This window comes from Rhinolophus ferrumequinum, chromosome 23 (assembly GCF_004115265.2).
Source record: "Rhinolophus ferrumequinum isolate MPI-CBG mRhiFer1 chromosome 23, mRhiFer1_v1.p, whole genome shotgun sequence".
Lineage (NCBI taxonomy): Eukaryota > Metazoa > Chordata > Mammalia > Chiroptera > Rhinolophidae > Rhinolophus > Rhinolophus ferrumequinum.
The window spans coordinates 41,477,052-41,499,554 of NC_046306.1; the positions used below are offsets into that span (position 1 = coordinate 41,477,052).

A 22,503-nucleotide genomic window follows, 5' to 3' on the forward strand; every position below is an offset into this window, starting at 1 on the left:
TTAATATTACATAATACCCTGTCCATATTTAGATTTCCCAATTGTCTCAAAGATGTCTTCACCAAACAAACATTTTTTTTGAAGGTCATACGTATGGTGCGTCAGACTTGTCTTTGAAGAGCTGTTTCCTAGATAATATTAGTGTTAGAATTGGTTGCTGCAAAATTCAGTTATTTTGGTTGCTTTGAGGATTCAGTGAGCCACTACAGAGTAAATACCCAGCACTCTGCATAGTAGAGAAAAGCCTCTGGGGAGGGCTGGCCATGGTGGTGGTTGTTATTTGAATTGTGCAAACATGAGACTTTGTAGTTTGTTGAGGAATAACACAGGGCCTCTGCCCCAATGGAAGTCTTCATCACTTTGGAGAGATACTGCACTTGTGAGCCCTTAACTGTTTGCTTTTCATCACCTTCTTCACATTTGAGTCACAGAATTACAATCCAGAGGGATCTTGAAAGTAGTTATTCAACCCCTTCATTTTATATATGAGGCGCCAAGAGAGTAATGCCTCTTTCAGAGCGTTATAGCTGGTTAGCAGACATACATTGTTTGAAAGGTGACTCCACAAATCTGTTTTTGGTAAGTATTCTTTCGATGGTTAATTGAACAGATTCAATGGGTGAGTAAATTTGACATAAGTTGTAGTCCCTTGGATGTGTATCAAAAATTATAGTACTATTAATACAGTAATAATTAACATATTTTTGTCAATTTATTTGTAAGTGAAGTGATACTTTATAAGTTGTATAGTAAAGTATCCCTAGATTCAGTTTCTCACTCTCCACTCAGAATTAAACTGTGTGCTCTACCAAAGATTCCAAATTTTCCAGCATTGGGATCTTAGAAGTGCTTCTGAGTATGCTGGCTGTCATTGTAGTTAAAGACTGCCTTTGGTATTTATTTTACATTTGGTCATGCATTACTTTTTCATTCTCATTCTCGCTGATCCTAGGAACTTCTCTGAGCTCCAAAGAGAAGAAGGAAGTAGGCTGGGAGGGCGGAGGGAAATGGAAGCCAGGTGCCCCATGTTAAATTTCACAGAACTGTTGCAGGTAGTAGTGGGGATGTACACTATAAACTGAGTAGCCATCTCCAAATCGAACTATTGGAAAAGCAGCGCATGTTTTAGTTACTTTCTACATCAGATGTCTTAGGTCTTTGTCTCTGGACCTGTCTCTAAGGAAAGCCACTTAAACCTTGTGCCTCCGTTTTCATGTCTGCAATGACTTTGTCCTGTGCAGACCCTGTTAAGGCTGAACATGGACACATTATTTATTAAAGGAATCGCTCTACTGCAGAGGTTACATGCAGGCAAGCAGGTTACAGGTGAGAAACTCAGTAAATGTCTTTTGCTGAGATGTCATGTATTCTCTCTGTGATCTTGGGCCACTGCCATTTAAGAATCAGACTTGTAATAGACATGTCCAAGGCTGAGGATGCCCAGGAGGCAGAGGTCAGGGATTGCCCTGAAGCTGGGAGCACTGTGGGGACAGTCCAGTTCCCCCAGCTCCAGGAAAAGAGGTGGATTGCGCTTCTTCCCCATCAACCTTTTCAGGCTGGTTAAAGAGTGGCATTGATGGTTTTCAGTGGAGATTCATTCTCCTCTGCGAGATGGAAAAATAGAGGATTTGGCCGAGGAACTTAAAGGTGAGTGGTGAGCAGCTGTCATCCAGTGGTGTCAGTTATTTTTGAGACTTGGTTCCTAGAACCTAATATCTTGGTGATCCATCGCTGCCTGTGTGTTATAACAATGTGAATAATCCAGAGTTTGATGCCATAGTAGAGACCCATGTGCTCATACGTGCTTCTTAGTCATTTAAAATGGTGCTCTTTGAATGATTTTACTTTTTGTGGCTTCCCACTTCTTTGAGTATTCTACCAACATATTATTCCTTGCCTTAGAAGCTCCCTTGCTTTTTGTGGCTTGAACAGCATCTTCCTCTGTTGACGTTTGTTTTACCAAAGTTATTGTGAGGTCCCTTCTTTCTTCGTTGCATCCATTGCTGCGCAGCTAATGCTTTCTCTCCGCATTTGTGCTTGTCACAGGTTTGAACATTGGCAGCAGTACATTCAAGACAAAGACAACTAACAAAATCGCTTCGGAAGCTAGTTTTTCATCTAGTGAAGGAAGTCCTTTGTCAAGGTAAAGTCACGAAAGCCTGTCTGAATAGTGGCAACAAGATGAGAAATGTCACTATTCAATGAATCAAACTCCGGCTACGTATTATTTTGTTGTTTGACTTGGTGGAAGGTTATGGTTTGGGTTTTTGTTTATCTAAAATAACAGTTGAAACTTTAGTCTACTTTTGAAAATGTTTGCACCAGAGCCAAGTATTGTTTTGCAGCTGTTGTTTCCTTGGTTTAAGACTCAATTGACACCTCAGTGAACCACAAATTAGCGTCTACAGCTGCTCGCAGTAGGGCTGCTTAGAGACCACACAATGGAGAGTGTCGAAAAGGGCCGGGAGAAAACATCAGACCTTAAAGGAAATAAAGTGGCCTGTTTCTTCTTTCTGAGATGGCTGATATATATACTAGCAATTGCTGGATATTTGTTTTTGTACTCCTCTTTTTTACTAAGTATTTGGGCTAGATCTTACTTTCCTTTTCTGACACTTTCCAGCTTATTTTCCGTAAAGAACAAAATTTATTTTTTCACATTTGTTAAGCTGTAGCACTTCCTACAAGTTTTTCCAGCAATGGTAAGTGAGTTGTATGCTAGATTTGTCATCAACATAAAATACTAATCATGTAATGGCATTGAGTCACTGAGGAAGAATTTATAGATGGGAATAGAAGCCTGATGAAATACCTGTTTTTTTGCTTTGGGATAAATACCATTTAAAACAGCACAAGTTTCCCTTTGTGATAACATTTGTCATTAAAAAGGTGTCCTTTAGGTAAATGCATTACATTTGAATTAACTGCTTACCCTCAGTGAAATTTTGAAACCAGAACTTTACATTTGTAATATCTTATAAGAGAAAATGATTTGATCCAGAAATATATTTTTAAATGAAAAAAAAAATCCCATTTTTATTTATATTTTGATCAAATAAAAAAATTACTATATATTTAGGACCTGGAATATATTAAAATGAATTTGACTTTCTGAAATTGAATTCTTGCTTTTAGAAATCTGGTAAGTTCGATTTTAGGAAATTACTCTTAATTATCAGAAATTATTATGTTTAATACCTGGGTTTTTATCCACGTATTTGAGGAAAGCGAGAGATAACAAATTATGGGACAAGAAGAGTATTAAAGTATTATATTTTTATGGTTATACTATAAATTTAAATTGTAGGTCTTTTAAACGAAATTTTAAAAGATAAATTCTACAGGTAGTTTTCAGGGCTTAATGTTACCATTTGGCTTAATAATACATACATTTAGTTTTTAAAGATAGTTAGAAATGTTTGTTTCCATTATATTTTAGAGGCATTTAAAAACCCAATTCTTAAACTTTTCCTTATATATATTCTTCAGGCAATTTTTAAATACGTTCAGAAAGCAGTTGGATTCTGTAGGACATTTTCTCAGCCTGATCATTTCATATCTTGCATCTATATTTCATTATAAAATCAAACTTTTTTCCCCTTCCATTCGAGGCAGGGGCCTTTTGTTATTAGTGTTGTTTCTGCATGAAATTAATTTCCTAAATAAATTAGAAGTAATCTCATCACTCCCTTTAAGAAAATATAAATAAGTCTTCAAGGGACCCTTCGTTCTAGACACTTGATAATAATCCAGTGAGGAAAAGGTCTGGGCACAGAGTAGTGGGTTTGGGTGTTTCTTGTTTTGTTCTTGTGGTAGGTTTGGTGGTGTTAGTACACCACCGTGGGCTTTGGAGAGCTCTGGTTTTGCTGTTTGTGCCTGGATTCCCTGAAATTTCTTAGAGGTTTACGTTTAAGGATCCCACTTACTGCAGTCACTCCTCGTGCTTTATTGCTTTTACAAGTGGTCTCGAAACCCAGTACTTGAGAATAAACATAACAGTGCAGTGCTGCTGTAGCACTTTTAAAAATTCTTCTTTACTCTATTTTGTCAGTGAGCTGATGAGCAACCTCAAAAAAAAACAAACCCTGCTGGACCTAAAAAAAAAAAAAAAAATGGCTTCCTCTGATGTCCTAGAGACAATAATTATGATGTGCTAGTTAAGCCCAAACTACAGCTGAGGGATTTTACTTTAAAGCAGCGGCTTGGGTGCAAAAATACATTTATAGCTCTTTGTCTGCACCTCATTATGTGTGGGCCTGATTCATTAAGTAATTGGTTTGCAGTTGTTTACATGAGTATTAAGGCCTTCTTTTCAGCCGCCTTTGAGAGATACATTGTGCAAATGTTGCCTGCGATGAATGCAGAATGAGGGCCAGAGGGACCGTCCTATTGGCTAAACAGTGCACTCTGTTGAAAAGCCAGAGAAAGGGATTGGGTGCTGCTTTGCATAGCAATGACTTTCTTAATAAGCGTTACAGATTAATACACACAAGCTATAAAAGATGCAAAGAGATACTCTTAGCACATTTATACATGCTCATTTCATTGTGATGGTGGTGGGGTCCGGATGCTTTCATATTCTATTTTTCAGAGCAGCAGCTTCAGTGCATGAGCCGTAATAGAATCCGATGTTTATTGTATTATAAATCATGGGCAAGTAGGCAGATCGGCAACAGTTTATTATTAAAGATTCTTTCAGTGTAAATCTTTTTCTACCATTGTATTTGCTTCAGCAAAATCATTTTGTGGTTGAGTGGGGATGAAAGGCATAATATATGAAGGAGTAAGTCCTAATAGGAAGCTGTTCTCCGAGTAAAGACCACTTGTTCTCTTTTGTTCAGGGGTGCATGCCAGAGCTTCCTCTCCTCTGCAAACATTGTTTCGCTTTACCTTCCCCAGGAAGCGGTTTTCACTCTCCTGGATCCATTTGTTCAATGGAGAATGTATTTTAACAGCGTGTCCTGTAACTTCAGTTTACTTATTGAATCGAGATAATGTTTTACCAAAAGAAAAGAATGTGTGCTTACAACATAATTGCCTGGGGGGAAAGTAGCAGAGGTCACCCAGCCACCTCACCCTGACAGGGCCTCAGTGGGTGGCATTCTGTGCCAACCCTGTAGCCATGGGAGCGGCCAGCGGAGGGCGCAAGGCTGCAGCTGATGCTTTGATGGGACAGTGGCCTCTCTTCTTGCCTGGTCACTGTACCATTTCCCCCGGGATGATGTGACGCTCACAATGAAATAAAAGTGAGATTTTCCTGGGAGTCCTTTAAGATCTCATATCAAAGCCCCCGTTTCCATCTCTGGTTTAGCAAATCTGCAGTCGCCTTAAATTCTACTGAATTAACAGCTTCCTAAATATTCCACATGCTTCTCATCATAAAGTAACATACTTTATTTCCTTTCTACACAGAGCACCAAAGAATCGCTAGCTTGATTAGCTGAAGCGAAGGTGTTAACAAGTTGACTCCAGGCAGCTTAAAAAAAAAAATAAAAAAAAAATAAGGCATCTGCTGCAGGGACCCTGTTTAACCATCAGGGGGCGCTCAGACTTTGTCGAATTAAACCGGTCTCAGACTTTGGTTGGCCTCTTGAAACTTAAAATTAGTATTTAGAGATTTGTTGGCACACTCATTGGGATTTTTTTTTAAATCTTTCTAGATAATTTTTTTGCCTTCTATTTTCCAAAAACGTGTCTATTTGGAGGAAAATACTAGCTGAAGATGGTATGTGAGAAATTTTAATACTGACTTTAGTAGTCAAAATCACTAAAAATTGTAAAACTCAGTCTAAAGACCACGAATTCTCAAAAGTTATTTATTTTCAGGCTTTTTATAAGGCCCTAGAAGGATATTTCCTGCTGGAGGACTTCCTCATTGTCCCTAACAGCATAGACTGTGTTCTTGGCAGGACCCTGAGAGACTCATTGCCAAAATCCACTGACATGGCCTCAGAGTCACAATAACTTGGGTAGTGTTAATGGGCTCTGGGTATTTTTTCCTTTCAAAAAAAGAAAAAATTAACCATGAGGTTGAGAGTCTTTGGGTTACTAACATTAGGACATCCTCCAGGTCTATTATTTTCCAAATTCTTCCTCCCTACAAGCCAAGAATGAGCATCTAGTCTGACTGTTTTATCTCTGCTGCTGCCTGTCAGTAGTTCCTGTTGCCTGCACCCACCCCCTCAAGCACTGTGTGACCTACACTCTGCAGTGCCCTCCCAGCCTGCTCCCCCAGGTCCCTGCGCTCCCTGGACAACCACATGTCATGTCCTCATACAACATGCTGTGTCATGTGTGCTGTCTTCCATGCCTGCTTTTTTGCTGGAATGCTGCTGCTCCACTCTTTCATATGGCTGATGCCTACTAGATTATCAAGACTTAACTTGTAACCTGAAAGTTTCCTAAGCAGAGGCTCTGGCCATACAAGATGCCCCTCCTGTTGCCCTGTGGCTATTTCTATCATCATCTGTAGCACAGGGATAGAAGCCATATACCAGTACCCTCTCCCCACTGTGAGCTCCTCCTTGGGGTTTGGGGAGCTTTTCTCAATCACCAATGCTCAATAACCATTGGACTTTCTGAGCAAGTGATCATCAATATGTAGCTCCACCATTACTCAAGCGTTTTTCTTTATAAAAGTCAGTTGCACAATTGCCTTCGCCTCTATATGGCATCTTGTTCCCGAGCTGCAGAATCATGCATTCCATAAGGTTATCTGATGAGTGTGTAGGAGAGGGAGAGGCATATACACATACACATTTTCAAAGGGAGACTGTTGCAGTCAACTTAGATTACATCCTCTCCGCCAGTGTCTGGCCCCTGGCTCTGAAATTGATGAGGGCTTATGGGCTCTTGGTACATGTTGAGGGCCTGGGATGTTGTGCCCCAAGCCTGCTGCCATTAGTGCTCAGCCCACCCTGCAGTTTCCCTTTTTGGCCTGTGTCACAGTTACTATTTTGGTGGCTTTACCCCACTGAAGCATAAGACCCCCAATGGCAGAGATCGAGTGTGTCCTGTTTGCTGCTACAGCCCTATCACAGAGCCTGAGGCAGTGTTATGTATGTGGTACTTGCTGAGAGAGTGAGTGAGTGAGTGAATGGATGGATAGGTGAACAAACAAACCACTGCAGACTAGATGCTCTGCCCACCTGCTTGGGGACAGCCTGGCAGAGGCGGTCTCCCTGTCTCTTCCCCATCCCGAGTGCTCCCACTCATCAGGCTCCTCAAGGAAGAAACTTCATGTATCTTGGGCCTGTTTCCTCTCAGTTTATCCCCACACCTTGCCCCCCTGTATCTGCGTACTTATCACCTCCACTTAGAACCCACGAAACCAAACCAAGCACATGTCTTTGTTCATCCAAATGCCTTGACAGTGCAGCTGCGCTGCTTCCCAAAGCCTGCTGTATGCGGCCTCTCAAGCAGGCTTCTGAGAGCAACTCCCACAAGCAGTCACACACTGGGACAGGGACCAGTTGTTCCTACTCACCCAGGTTTTCTCCACCCTGCTGTTGTACCTCCTCTCACGAGGCCCTGTGGAGACAGGTTTGCAACCTATGCATTTTGTATCCTGGGAAAAATGTTTTGTTCTACTTTTGCCCCACTACCAGCTGACTCTGTGTGTCTTGGAACACACTCAACCTCTCTGGGCTCCACCATTCATACAGTGAAGGAGCTGGATCCATACTCTGCTATAATTTCATATTGGGTTTCTTAGAAACCCATAGGTTTTCCAGGACTCATTTTTGTTTCTACTTGCTGGTACCACAAAGCAAAACTTAATACTTACAGATGTCCTTGCCATCTAATTTTATATTTATGTTGACTATTTCCAGTGATATTAGCATTTTGTTCATATAAGATGAACAGCTGACACTCATAATTTTGACTATTTTCTTTAGTATCTTTGGTCATCGTGATTACATATGTAGGTGTTCACTCTGTACCAGGTGCTATGCTTAAACTAAAACCTATTCTAAGACCCTGGCCGACCTTAGCTTCTTAAGTTTAGAGAGGATGACAACAAAAATGACTTTGATTAGAGTTGTCCTAATCTGGTTCATCAATAGCCGGGGAATTTATAAACAATTACTGAAATGCATCAAAAAATAAGATGGCTTGATGGATAGACAAAGGGAACAAACGTGATAAAGCCAATATGGCAAAATGTTAACAATTGAGCATCTTCCTGGTTGGTATGTGGCTTCACTATACAGCTAGGGGGGGGAAAATTACCAAACCTACTGGGAAATTCTACAGAGATCATTGTCCCATTATAATATGAGACCAGTGGAATATGGTCACAATTTAATCAATTGTCTGTGGTGTCTTTACTTGAAAATGGTTTATTTTGAAGTAGGGCTTCCAGTCTAATTCTAAACTTCTAGGGAGAAAAATATCAAGTCTGCTACCTTGCATTCCAAGAGATATCCATGAGAAACTATGCAGGGGAAGGCAGGTGCTCTGCTTTGCTACCAGTGTAGCATGTGATGGCCCTGCTTTACAGCAGGCTTGGCAAACTGCGACCCTGGGGCCAAGTCCAGGTCACTGCCTGGTTCTCTGCAGCCTGCAGGCTGAGTGGTTTTTACATTTTTAATTGGTTGAGAAAAATCCAAAGAAGAATGTTTCAGGACACCAGAAAGTTACAGGAAACTCAAATTTCCATGTCTCTAAATGAAGTTTCATTGTAGTACAGCCATGTCCATTCATTTACATATTGTCCGCGGCCATTTTTGTGCTGCAGCCACACAGCTGAGTTGTGACAGAGACCATAATGTCCACACGACCTGAACCATTTACTGTGGCTTTTCACAGTCTTTGCCTTACAAGACAGCAATGTTACTTTCACATTCTCAGGGAAGATCAGGCAGGTTCCCAGCACATATTATGGCGTATGGTGACCATGTCACATAGCCTGTAACTTGAACTCTTGCATTTGTTATGTTTTCAGAAATGAATTTGTATTTGTCTGTCTCTCATTTATGGTAGTAGCTAAATAAGTAGCCTCTCTCCAGCACTCCAAGGATAGTTCTCACACCACCCCCTTTGGACTTGTCTTAGCTTTCTTTACATATTAGTTTTGACCCAGAGAAAGAAATGTTCCCTGTAAGAATTGTGTACGATAAAAAGCAGCCATGAATTGCAGTGTCACATTGACTTGTAGAAATGGTTTCCCAAAGGGAAAAACCATTATCCCTAAGGTGTAAGTAAGGATGGAGTTGGAAACACCTGACAACATGTTCCACCTTTCTGAGTGGATGAGCTACATGCATTTAGTTCTGAAACATGTTTCTTGAAAGAAAACATGTTTCTGGTAAGAAACTTCAACAACCTGATTATGAACTCACGTAAGTAGAAATACGAAAATCAAATAATGTATCATCAACAAATGATCAAGTGCCTTTAAGCAGGGCCCTGTGCTTAGTGAGGTTCATCTAGTCATTCCACACGTATTCACTGTGCGCAGAGTAGTGAGTTACCCAGCTGACCTGAAACAGGTATGCTTGCTGCCATCATGGAGCTTACAGTCTGGAGGGGCAGACGTCTCTATCAGTTACACAAATGGGTGTGAAACAGCAACTTTAATGAGGACTTGGGGTAGAGAGTGAGATGTGGAGCGTAGGGGCTGAGGAAAGCTGTAGCAGGAGAGCCTGATGAAATCTGGGGCATCAACTTTGGGGGCGCTGTTCAGGATTTAGTTCTTTTGCTAAAAACAGTGGGAAGGCATTAAAGAGTTAAGCAAAGAAATGAAGTGATCAGATTTGTGTTTCAAAAACCTCACTCTTGCTGCTGAGTAGGAAAAAAAAATAGTTGTGGTATCACTAGTTAGGGAGCTGTTACAAAGGTGAAAAAAAAAAAAAAAGGTCTAGGCAAGAGATGCTGATTTTGTTGACCAGAAGGTAACAGTGCGTAGGGAAAGAGTGAGGGCTTTGGGAAGTAGGAATGTTACCAGGCAAAAGGTCTGGCTGCTCACTCCTAAGCCAGAACTCGACAGGAGAGGTTGCTGGAAAGAAAAGCAAGTTTATTCCAAAATGCCAGCATTAAGGGAAGGCAGTGGACTCCCTGTCACACAGACTGCCTTCCGTCTCATAATACCGCCAAAGGTTTTTAAGGCAGGCAAGGAGAGGCTGAACAAAGAAAAAGGAGAAGTTGGACAGGCAACTCCAGGAAAAAGCTCTTCCCAGAGGCTGGTCTGCCTCAAGGTCTGGAGAAGATCCCATACAAAAACCTCTCCCAAGTCACGACGCCAGGCAAGAGCTCAGCTGCCCAGAAATAAATAGAACTATTGAAACTAGTGGGTGTGCATAGTAAGTGTACAGTAAACAGAATCATTAAGTTTTGGCAGGAGGGACACAAAGAAAAAAAAAAGCTTTCAAAAAGTCCCAAGCCAACCCATACTGTCAAATCAAATTACATCACAGGTTTAAATCTCAAAATAGAAGGTATAGAGTCACCATTACAGGAGGAGGTAAACTTGGCAGGACCTAGGGGCAGATTGGGTGTGGGAGGATGAGGAGTGGAGAGGGGCTTGGGAACGACTAGAAGCTTGGGGTGCCATTGGCTGAGAGTGGGGAAGGGGCCTGGTTTGGCAGGGAGGGGCCCACATGGGGGAAATTGTGAGTGTGGTGGTGGACGAGCGTGTTCACCATGAGGCACTTCGGAGGCAGCCAAGTAGAGCTGGTAAGGATATAGGAAATTTCCATGAGTGCTGGGTTCGTGCCTCATGAAACTGAAGAATGGAAGCACGGACCAAGGAGGCGAGGAGTTGCAAAAGAGGATAGTTTATTAAAAGTAAAGAGTCACAGCTCTTGAAGGAGAGGGGATCCTGACTGGGTGCCCAATGTAGGGCAAAGGCTCTTATTCTTATATCTTCTCTTGCCCGTTTGAAGAAGGGAGCTGGCGCCTTTTAATGGAGTTCGTCTATCAGATCTGCTCCGTTTGTCTGGCCAAAAGGGATTTACGAGATACCTGTTTCCCCAAAGATAAGACCTAGCTGGACAATCAGCTCTAAGCGTCTTTTGGAGCAAAAATTAATGTAAGATCTGGTTAGGTCTTATTTTCAGGGAAACAGGGTAACTTACTAACCTTAAGGCGCGTTGCATTTTGACCTGGAGTAAATGAGCCATTTCAGAATCTGGAGTTTCATGACATGGCTGCCTTCGTTTATTCCATCAGTCTACCTAACAACATGCTAACTAACTTGTCTCCATCCCCCCTCTGAAGACGTAACCCTAACTGCCATTAGGGAATAGGTGCAATGACCGCTCTGGCTACTTCAGGGTGGGGAGGGGCATAGAAAGAGACCGGCAACAAGGGCTTGTCGGCAGAGGTCTATCTACTGGTCCCTGGTAGATGAACAAATCCAAGTGAGGATGTTATTGTCCTGTAGGCCATTGTAGCCAACCAGTGGGTAGTCTGTAAGCTGAGACGTATTGTAGGCAACAGCATGAGATAATACCTATAATAATGAATAAAAGAAAAATGAGAAAAGTTTCCTTAAGTCCTGTTAAATTGGGAAGTCAGGAAGTAAGGAAGGAAAAATCTAGGCTGAAGAATTGTTTTTTGTTTAATATTGGAAACTTATGAATTTGTTGAACTTTATCTTCAGTTAACTGTAAATTATCAGAGAGATTGCAATAGCATAATCCTTTAATATTTTTACAACCTTGATTGTGTTTGAGGAGTAGCTAATCTATGGCAGCTCTGTTTTTGAGAGCTGTTTTTTTGACCTGTCCTAACCCTTGTCCCATGGCATGGACAGCCTGTGAGGTAGCGTTGAGGGCCTTTGTCATCGAGCAAACATTTGATCTCTACATTTAAAGCAATGCTCATAGCAGGTATTTCCGTGCCTTATATCTTTCTTGAAAACACATACCAATTCCTGTGACAAGAAGCTAGAAATAGAACTTAATAAAACCACATTCTTAAGTTACCACGTATGTCATTTCCTATAAAAGAGCTCCCATCAGTGACGAGCGTCCAATCTGGGTTGTCTAAGGGTATTACTGTTTCTGGCAAGGAAATAGGGTGGGGTCCTTACGATGAACGTAGACCGGGGTGGCTGTTAAGGCACAGACAACTACCCCCTGTGAGGCCCAAACATCAGGGTTGATGTCGGCTCTATTACCGGGAGGCAGCTGGGAGGACTTCCAGGGGCCAGGAGAATGAGCATTTCGCTCATAATGTCCCTTTGCAACAGTGGGGTAGGACTTTCTGGAATGATTAAGAAAGAATGCGAGAACATTAGGTCACCTCCATATGCAGCCTAAGGGCTGAGAAAAATATTTAGTAATTGGCTATTAAATTACTGTTACTCCGCAGACAGTAACATGTCAGTTGGAGAGGTCCTTAGGTTGGAGAGAAGGACAGAGAAGGTGGCTCCTGGGTCTAGAAGGAAATTGAAAGATTTTCCTTCTACTTCTAGGATTACCCAGGGCTTAGGAGTCCCGATGTTTAGATGGGATGAAGGAGCCACCATTGGAAGCCGCGGGCGCCCTCAGTCAGTGTGGCCTCCTCAGTGTGGGAGTCTAGGCAAGCCTGGCCTCAGGGGTGGAGGCCTCTGGGGGCAGTCTGACTTCCAACGATCCCCTTTACAGATGGGACAGGGCCATGGAGGTCTCCAGGTTGGCTCTAGTCGCTGTGAACATTCCTTTCTCCAGTGTCCAGACTGCCCACACCGGTGGCAGTTGGATTTGCCCTGGGTAGCCTGTTGGGTTGTAGCCTGTAAGGCAGCCACCAGTACTTCCACCTTCTTTTTTATTTTCCTCTCCTTTTCCTGGGCTTTCTCCTGGTCCCGATTGTAAAAGACAGTGTTGGCTACCTTGAGTAATTGGTCCAAGGTGCCTTCGGGGCCAATGGCCAATTTCTGTAATTTCCTGTGGATATCTGGGGCAGCCTGCATTATAAATTTGTCTTTCAGAAGAATTTCCCCTTCGAGGGTGTCTGGCCTTATAGGAGTGTATTTAATTATGGGCTCCCTGAGCCTTTCTAAAAAGGCTGAGGGATTTTTTTCCGAATTCTCACTAATGGTAGATGGCTTTGAATAATTAATGGATTTGGTCCTAGTTCTCCTCAGTCCCTCTAAAACGCATGCCAGAAAGTGTTTTCTCTGCCAGTTTCCTATGGCTGTATCAGGATCCCACTGTGGATCGTTAGTGGGTACTGCTTGTTGTCCTGCAGGGCAGGGTTCCCAAATGGAGCCTGTTCATCATGATATGCTAGGAACTGATCATCTTCAAACTGTTCGCAGCTTGTAGGGCTGCTTGTTTCTCAGAATTAGTGAGAGTCTGATTTAAGGTTAACGTGGCATCTTTCCAAGAGAGGTCAAAGAGCTGGGTTTTTATCATTTAATACAACGTAGTAAAACTGAAATTTTAAGTTACCAACAGAAGGTGAGAAACCTTGTCTAAACATCCACACTATATTATTACTGAAAAGTTTCATCTGTTAACGTTTTATTAGTTTTTAACTCTATGAGATCCCAAAGTCAATAACCCAAGCAATTTTTTTGACAAATTCTGCAACAGGGATAGCATGATTTTAAAAGTAGGCTTATTCAGAATGCTAAGTTTTGGAAAGCTTCTATATTTTTATCAGGGTCGTCTGAAAACTTCCCTAGATCTCCTTTTATTTGTTTGAGATCCTGTAGGGAGAAATGGACCTGAACTCTGACAGGCCCAAATTCTCCCGGCATCTCCTGTAAGGGAAGATTTGCTTCCAGCTGGGGGCAATGTTGTACAGGAGGTCCTGGATACGGAGGGCAATGGGAGAGAGCCTGGGCAAGAGCTGGCCCAGGAGGAAGACAAGGGTTTAGAGGTTTGGGATGGTCTTCTGACTGGGTGTCTCCTGTGGGGGCCTCCTGCTCGAGAGGGGAGAGTCCTGTTGGAGTTTCCTTTGAGTGGGTCTCCTTTGAAGGGGTTTCCTTTTGAGGACAGAGACAAGAAATTACAGCCAGAAGAGCCGGATCAACTTTACATTTCTTACAGAGGTCTGGATTGTCTCTTAGAGTGAAAAAAGCCTGAACATATGGAACTTCTGATCATTTGTCTTCAAAACCTTAATTTTTACTGACAACCAAAAGCAAGCAATTAGCACTTCCACTGGCAAATCCAGAAATATATTTGGCAACCTTCAAAAGCATAGGCTTTTGTAATAAAATACAAGATACATTTATTTCTGTGACAAGAAGCCAGAAATAGATGAACTTAGACCTATCTAATAATTAATATTTCAGTTTTTCATTATTTTGAAATATCTAGATATTAAATAATTTTTATCATTTAATACAACTTAGTAAAATCGAAATCTTAAGTTACCAACAGAAGGTGAGAAACCTTATCTAAACATCCACACTATATTATTACTGAAAAGTTTCATCTGTTAACGTTTTATTAGTTTTTAACTCTATGAGATCCCAAAGTCAATAACCCAAGCAATTTTTTTGACAAATTCTGCAACAGGGATAGCATGATTTTAAAAGTAGGCTTATTCAGAATGCTAGTACTCTGGGAGGAAGGCAGACTCCAGTCCAAAGACCATTTCCCTTATAATGAATCCCACTGCCGGTGGTCCCTGCAGGACTTAGAACCAGAGCAGCGAAGTAAGATGGAGGGATCTGGCTTGAGAATTAGCCGCTTGGTTTTAAAAGTGTCATTTTTTTCTTTAGTTACCTCAGCCTCAGGCATTTCTGGTTATAGGTAGATTAGGAGATGGGTGGAGCTCCCTTTTTTTCTGAACTACCATGTTTCCCCGAAAATAAGACCTAGCTGGACAATCAGCTGTAATGCGTCTTTTGGAGCAAAAATTAATATAAGACCCAGTATAATATTATATTATATTATATTATATTATATTATATTATATTATATTATATTATATTATTATATTTTATATAAGACCCAGTCTTATATTACATAAGACCCTATATTATGTTATGTTTTATTATATTATATAGACCCAGTCTTATTTTACTATAAGACTGGGTCTTATATTAATTTTTGCTCCAAAAGACACATTAGAGCTGATTGTCTGGCTAGGTCTTATTTTCGGGGAAACACGGTATCAATTTAGTTACTTTTTTTTTTTAGTTCCCCCTATGAGGGCTTCTAGAAACCTGGCACATCTGGCCATACCTTCTACAAAATAAATCTAACTGTAAAATAGTATTATAGTTGCTACTTCCCTCAGGAGGCCAGGTTTCCCCATCTTTTAATTTGTATTGAGGTCAAACCTCGGAACAAAAGAAGACCAGGTGCCGTTTCTTCAGATTCTGAGGGTCAAATTTGTCTCAGTGTTTCTAGAGGCAATCCAGGGGGGTGAAGGCACATGAGGGCTGATTGCCCATCTGGAAGGGAGGAAGAAAAGAAAGGTGTCCCTTTGCAATTCATCTCCCAACAGCTGTTACTAGAGCGTCCTCTACAGCTTGAGCCAAGGAGACTGCACAATCAGTTCCAAGGCGTTTGGGGAGCCACGGTGCGCCAGGGTTAGTCGTGCTTTCCTGGGCTGCCCGACCTGTGTCCCCAGTGAGTGTCTACCTAAATCTATGTGTGTCCCTACCTGGATGTCTGGTGCCAGCCGCCCACAGATCGATAAAGGCGGTGGCCAACAATGGGGTGTTTTAAAGTAGAAGGGTATAAAGTAGAAGGGTATATGGCCCGACTCTGGGCATCTCGAAAATTGATGGTGCAATTGATATAATAGCGGCCTTCTGAATAGAGGTGTTTAAGGAGGGAGTATATATATACTCAACCTGTAAGGAAGGCATAGGGCATAGACGAGAAGGAGTAGAAGGAGGCCCTGAAACCCAATATGTGAGGGGGGACAGAGAGAGAGATCTGAAGCCCCAAAAGGCTTCAGACAAGACTGCTTCCTTAAGGAAAAGTGAGTCCGGAATATGTCAGTACTCCTTAAAAACTTTGCCTGATGGTCGGCAACTACAAAGGTATAAAAGGAAAGCGGCAAAATACTCAGGACCACAGGGGCAGCATCCTAGGTGAACTTGAGCCGCTAAACAGTTATTGGAAAATCGGCAATAGATGGGAAGGGCACAAAAACAATAGAGATGTTGGGTGTGAATTCCAGGACACCTCCATCTGTGCTTTAAAACTAAGAGGAGATCCTGATAAGATGATATGAGAGGGTATGTTATATGCCAGTAAATTTCCTCCTGAGTAACAAGGGATGGATGTCCTGTAGAGACAGAGGTCCGTGTTCTTATCTTAAGATGTCTTGAGACTGACGGGGAGTGCTGAGGACGTCTCACAGGGAAGGGGCCCCGGACCAATGTCTCCAGAGCTGAGGAAAGAGAGTGGCAGGATTAAAAGAGCAGCATGATTGGAAGACACGTTCAGCTGGCACCCTTACCGGCAGTCGGGCTGGGAAGGCACCAGTGAGACCTTTGGAACCCACTACAGAGTAGCCGTAGCCAGAGCACCTTACTTGTCTGTAAAGGCCCACAACTCCAGCCATGCACCAGTATTCAGCCTCCTCGCGGAAAGGAAAAAGGCAGTGGAGGAACAGGAGAATGTGGCAGAGAGGGGAGGGGGAGCCTCCCAACGGCACCCTTCTGGGCAGTTGGGTCGGGGGAAGAACCAGGGAGCCTTCGGGAACTCACCACAGAGTAGCGGTGACCAGAGCCCCTCAGTTGCCACCGAGGATTGTTCATCCCAACCTCCCGCCATCTTTGGATCCCCCTCCCTACAAGAGAGAAGGCAGTCGGGGTAAGGACAACATTTCCCCGGCACGGCTCCAGAGGGGATTGATTAGAACCCTCACACAAGACCTTTTACTCCGTGGCTTAAGATTTGCAGCCGCTTTATTTACTTTTAAGTGGCTGACAGAGGCCCACTATGAGTGACAGGACAAAGAGACAAAAAAATGATGAAGGCCCATAAATGGGCAAGTAGAAAGGCACAGATAATATTTACCTCTCCTTCAATCCTGAGCAAGCCCCCAAATGATGTAGGAAATTTCTCAGTGTTGGGATCGTGTCTGCGAAACTGAAGAATGAAAGCATGGACCAAGGAGAGGCGAGGAGTTGGAAAAGAGAATAGTTTATTAAAAGTAAAGAGTCACAGCTCTCAAATAAGAGGGTGTCGCGACTGGGTGCCCAATGTAGGGCAAAGGCTCTTATTCTTATATCTTCTCTTGCCCGTTTGAAGAAGGGAGCTGGCGCCTTCTAATGGAATTCGTCTATCAGGTTTGCTCTGTTTGCCCATCCTGACGGGATTAACGAAATAACCCATTCGTATCTATCAGATCTTCTCTTTTTGGCCAAAAGGGATTTGCGAGATAACTTATTAACCTCAAGGTGCCGTTACATTTTGTCCTGGAGTGAATGAGCCGTTTCAGGATATGGCTGTCTTTGTTTATTCCACCAGGGACCTTCCTGTCTACCTGACAACATGCTAACTAACCTGTCTCAGTAAATGAGCACTGGTCATGTTCTTGGCGCTCAGACAAGTGGCCTAGGCTGTGGGGACCTGGCCTGTACTTGCCTGCCTCCATGCCCTTGCTCTTGTGAAGGGCTCCCAGCTGCCACGTCCCACTGCATCCCACTGTTCCTCGGTCCCAACCTGTGAGATGCTTTCCGCCTTTCAGAGCAGAGTCCAGGAGGCTCCTTGCTTCCTTGGGGATCCTGCAGCCACCCCATCACCCACCCTATGCACCCAGTTCTCCCAGCTAGTGCTCTTCCCCTCTCCCCCACAGGACTCTTATCATTGGGCCACAGCTGGCAAATTAGCCTCTTTTTGCACCCTACCAGTGTTTTTATAATCTACCTCTCCCCTCTAGCACCTAGCCCATTGTATTCGTGAAATGGGAGGTGGATAAATAGTAGACACAACCCACAGTTGTGTTTAATATCTGTCTTTTGTGTGTGTGGCAGGGGCGGGGCGTTATGTAAGATGGATTCTTTCAGGTTCATGTTGTCAGTGCGCACCTTACTGGCAGTCTCCATGATTATCAGTTAGCCCTGGACCCTTTCGGATTGTCATGGGGAAATGGCCACCGGCCACTAGTGGGTCATAGCAAATAAACAGACACCAAGTTTAAAGGGAATATTGACAGATACTGAGCCTAGAAGATGATACCTTAGTGGAGCTTGTTTTACTGAGGAAAAAAATGTAATGCAACTATGGCAAAAGGCAGATTTCTTTTTTTTTTAATTTATTGAGGTGACAATTGTTAGTAAAATTACATAGATTTCAGGTGTACAATTCTGTATTATATCATCTATAAATCCCATTGTGTGTTCACCACCCGGAGTCGGGGCAAAAGGCAGAGTTTTAAGCCATAGGTTAACTTGACTTGACCCAATGGGAAGGAGAAAATGGGTCCTGCATCTAGAAGACTAGGGTGCTGGCTGTGAGAAGAGCAGTGATGGTGCGTATTGGGATCTGTGTCTTTTCTCAGCATTCTCCCCATCTAAAAGGATGGAATCTGCTTTAATGACATAATCTGTAAATGTAAATGCAAGCAAATACTTTGGCAAAAACACAAGAAAATAAATCAAAATGGCAAGCCATACACAAGTAACAGTTTCTTGTTTAATATCTCCCTTGGCCATTCAGTATTGTTAAAGAGAAAACAGGCCCAAAATGGAGTCGCTTGTGCTAAAGCCCATGACAGAACCTACACTTAATACTTGACCTAATTGCAGTTTCAGCTTTCTCTGGAATGTAATATTAATCAGTCAGTCTGCAATTTTCTAGTTAGTACCAATGAGGTAATCTGTCACGAAGGTCCTCTTCATCCCGGCCTCCCAAGTAAACTGAGGCAATCTGCCTGATAAGACACACACACCGCGTTCCCTTGAGGGAAGGTACCATTGCCTGAAACAAGCCTCTCTTTTGCTAATTTTCTTTTCTGGCCCAGTTTCTGTCTGTAAAAGCCTTCCACATTGTACAGCTTCTTGGGCCTTCCCTCTACTTGCTACAATGGGATGCTACCCAATGCGTGAATCGTTCAATAAAGCCAATTATTAGATCTTCAGATTTACTCGATTGAATTTTTATTCTTTATCAGTATGAACCATAAAGAATTTAAGTATAATTTAAAAAATCAAATGATGTGCTCCCAGAGGGGACTTTTAAATTCATTAAAATTGCAAAAGCTCTTGAAAAGGAGTGCTGGATGGCGTCATGTCCCATGGATCTATTTCTTGTCATATTGGCTGTGCTAAACACGCTGCTCAGTACTAGGTGCCCTAGACACTTGCGTTTTTATGTACGTGATACGTGGAGCCCTAAACGCAGGTGTCCACGGCACTGCATTTTTTCTCTACCATGTGCTAATATTTTTAACGAATGAAACAGAGTTTATTTTTAACTCCTTTGTTAAACTGTTAAGTATTGGTATCACTGGCTTAATGGAGATAAGTATTTTAACTTCCTCACCAGCTGCTCCTTGTATCCTAACATCTGGAAGTCCCCACCTCAGGTATTTCTGTTTTAGCTTGTCTACAAGTGCTAAGCTTTACACATTAGTGTTTTCCAGAGACTGTTGACGGGAAATTGGTCCTCTGCCCCTGCCGTGCGTGCATTCTCCAGCAGGAGCACAGTGTGCAGTGCCGCTTGGCACACATAAGGCAGAGCGGAGTCCAACTGGGTCTCTGCGGAGCCAGCACTCAGGGACAGCAGTCAGCTGTCTCAATAGGGACCCTCCCACCAAAGCATTAGCAAATACCTCTGGCCTCAGCAGCCCGGCCATTTTCTTTTTGCTTTTAAAACTTGGGGATTAAACGTAAAATTTCTGGCCTTTCAGTAAATAGCGTGTGCTTCTTCCCTAAGGTGCTCATTGTAAAAATATTAGTCTGGTTTTCCTTTTTCTTAGAACTTAGGTTATTTCTTTATTTTTACAGGCATGAAAATAAAAAGAAACTACCTATCAATTTAAAGTTGAAAGGTAAGAGAAATAACAGAATACCAGATTTTCATTTTGTGTGTTGACCAAAAGAGCTGTTGTGACGTGTATTTGTTCACTTGTGTAAGGGCTGTAAGCATGGCTGTGATCACAAGGGCAGCCCTTGTAGCTTCCTCTGGGTTGATGTTGTCTCTGAGGGGATTGAAGGGCTTCAGTGACAGGGCTGTGACCTGAGCACACATGGGTGCCGCGGGCCACAGAGGCAGAGCATTGTAATTTGCAGTTATGAATAGTGAGGGGATCCTGACCTCCACAACTAATTGAATACCAACACCAATATATTCTACCTATGAAATGTTTCCTGCCTCTGTCCCCATCCTCACTGCTAATGCCCCACAAGTAACTACTGCTCAAGACACGACAGGGCCCATGCAGGAGATCCAACTGTTTTCCTCACATCCAACCCCTGCCAACTCCCGGCTGTCCTCCACCTGGCCACCAGCATCTAAAACCTCATTTAACCTTCTTACCTTCCTGGTTAAGAATTGCCAATGTCTTCCCACTACCTACAGGATAGAGTCTATAACTTTCTCCCTTTGTGGTCTGGCCCCATCCCTACTCTCCAGCCTAGTTCCTCCCAAGGCCTTGTCCTCTTTGGGTCAAGTCACAACCAGGTTTTTCCAGATACACCACATTTGTACCTCTGTGCCTTTGCTAATGTTATTCCTTCTCCATGATGTTCCTTTTTCTTTTCCTCAGCCTAGTGAGCTCCTACTCATCCTTCAACTACCCGTTTACAGAGAGAATCTAACCCTCCTTCCACACTAACACTGTGAAATACCTCCTGCCAAGCTTGGGCTCTCTCTACTCCTGTCTCCTTAAATCCCATTTCCAGTGGGTTATAATTGAGAGCATGGGTTTGCGTCAGACGACCTGGGTGGTACTCCTAGTTTGACTACTCACTAACTCTAATTATGGCTAGTTACTTAACCTCTCATAGCCACAATTTGCTCAGTAAATCAGAGACATTAATACTTACCTTACCAGGTTGATGAAAATATTAAATGAGGTTGTATGTAAGAAGTCATCGCAGGGCTGACAAGTCATGCCATGTAGATATTGGTAGTCATGGAGATTGTCAATGTAGCAGACAATGTGCCCCACCACATCCTGTCTAACCGCTTTGGAGGTTACCTCAGTACAGTTCACTGGCATGTCCTTGGCCTTGTACATCAGGCAGCTGAGTGTTGCCACCTGGGGGCTTTCTTTGTCCACAGGAGCATGCTCATGCCTTACAGGGCACAGTGCTAGAGTTGATGCTCTGGTTGAGAACAACCCTCAAACAATAAGAGATGGGAGTTGGTGGATAAATAACCCCACTTCCTCATTCTTCTTTGGGACAATTTGAAGAGAGTTCTGCAGTTTCTCAGAGGGCCCCCTGCAGGACTGAGCCCCAGGTGTCCACTGCCAGCCCTGTTCATTAACACCCTCTGTTGGCTTCCTCTCTTCCCTGTGTCACTCTCCCAGTTCCCCAACCCCCATCGTTCCCAGGATTACCTCTCAAGTAAACCACGTGTATTCATTCCCTGTGTCAGTGTAAACCTCACTGCTATTCCTCCACTATATCTTCCCTTCTCCTCTCTGCTCTTGTGAAGAACAGAGGGAGATCAAAGTAGAGGGGCGGCTGAGGTGAGGTGAGGTGAGGTGGTATCAGGCCTGATAAAACACCCAGGTAACCCTGCTTCCATGTTAGTCCTGATTTTAAATCCCAAACCTACAGTGAAGAGTTGGACACAACAGAAGGGAAAAGAAAGTCTTCTACAAAGTGTTTTCCATTACAGTGCATAGAACACATTGTGAAATGTGTAAATCTGTGCAGTATTGACATGCATTCCGGGTATATCTGGTCAGATACATCACATGGTATCCCTAGCGGGCCTTTTGCAGGCCAGTGTTCCAATTAACCAATCCGGCTGATTAAGCCAAGCTAATCAGTGCTGAGATGTTAAATAGCTGTCTGGTTTTCTCTTCTAGCCTTCTGGAGTGAGTCTGATGACAGTAACTCAGAAATTGAAGCTGCTTTACGTCCTAGAAACCATAACACATCCACTGATCATTTTGATAATTTTTATGACTAATAAGCTATAACAGCTGTTGGAAATAAAGTCTTTAAAGAAACTGAAACCCTATTTTCATATGTGATTTCCAAAATAAACATGTCCTTTTAAGTTTTGTGATTTTTTAATACGTTAGGGCCACATTGCTATTCCAGTGAAATTTTATGATATAATTATGAACTAGCATATTCATTTTTCAGTTATCAAAAAGCAAAGTGATGAATGTAATGCCTATCAAAATTCAAATTATTTTCTTTATAGAAATTGACAAGTTTATCCTAAAATTCATATGGAAATTCAAGGTACCCAGAATGGCCAAACAGTCTTAAAAAAGAAAAACAAAACTGAGTACTCACATTTCCCAATTTTGAAACTTACTAAAAACCTGCAGTAATTAAGACAGTGTGGTACTGGCACAGACATGTATTGATTTATATATGATATTGGTTTATATGAACTATTGATTTATATATAATCTAGAATTGATAACCAAGGGATAACTCTCATATTTATTGTCAATTAATTTTTG

The 22,503-nt window shown here is 42.5% G+C and overlaps 1 protein-coding gene across 8 annotated transcripts in view; it reads left to right on the plus strand.

The window, feature by feature from the left end:
- KIZ (kizuna centrosomal protein) overlaps positions 1-22,072 on the plus strand; it is a 155,756-nt gene extending 133,684 nt beyond the window's left edge. For 5 of the 8 annotated variants that reach the window (XM_033094995.1, XM_033094996.1, XM_033094998.1 and 2 more), the window contains 3 exons: positions 2,047-2,143; positions 19,856-19,899; positions 21,892-22,072. In XM_033094995.1, the coding sequence (XP_032950886.1) occupies positions 2,047-2,143; positions 19,856-19,899; positions 21,892-21,995 (245 nt within the window). In that variant the 3' untranslated portion in view covers positions 21,996-22,072. The remainder of the gene's footprint in view (positions 1-2,046; positions 2,144-19,855; positions 19,900-21,891) is intronic. The other 3 variants (XM_033094997.1, XM_033095001.1, XM_033095002.1) reach the window with 2 other exon arrangements.
- Positions 22,073-22,503: the final 431 nt, after the last annotated feature.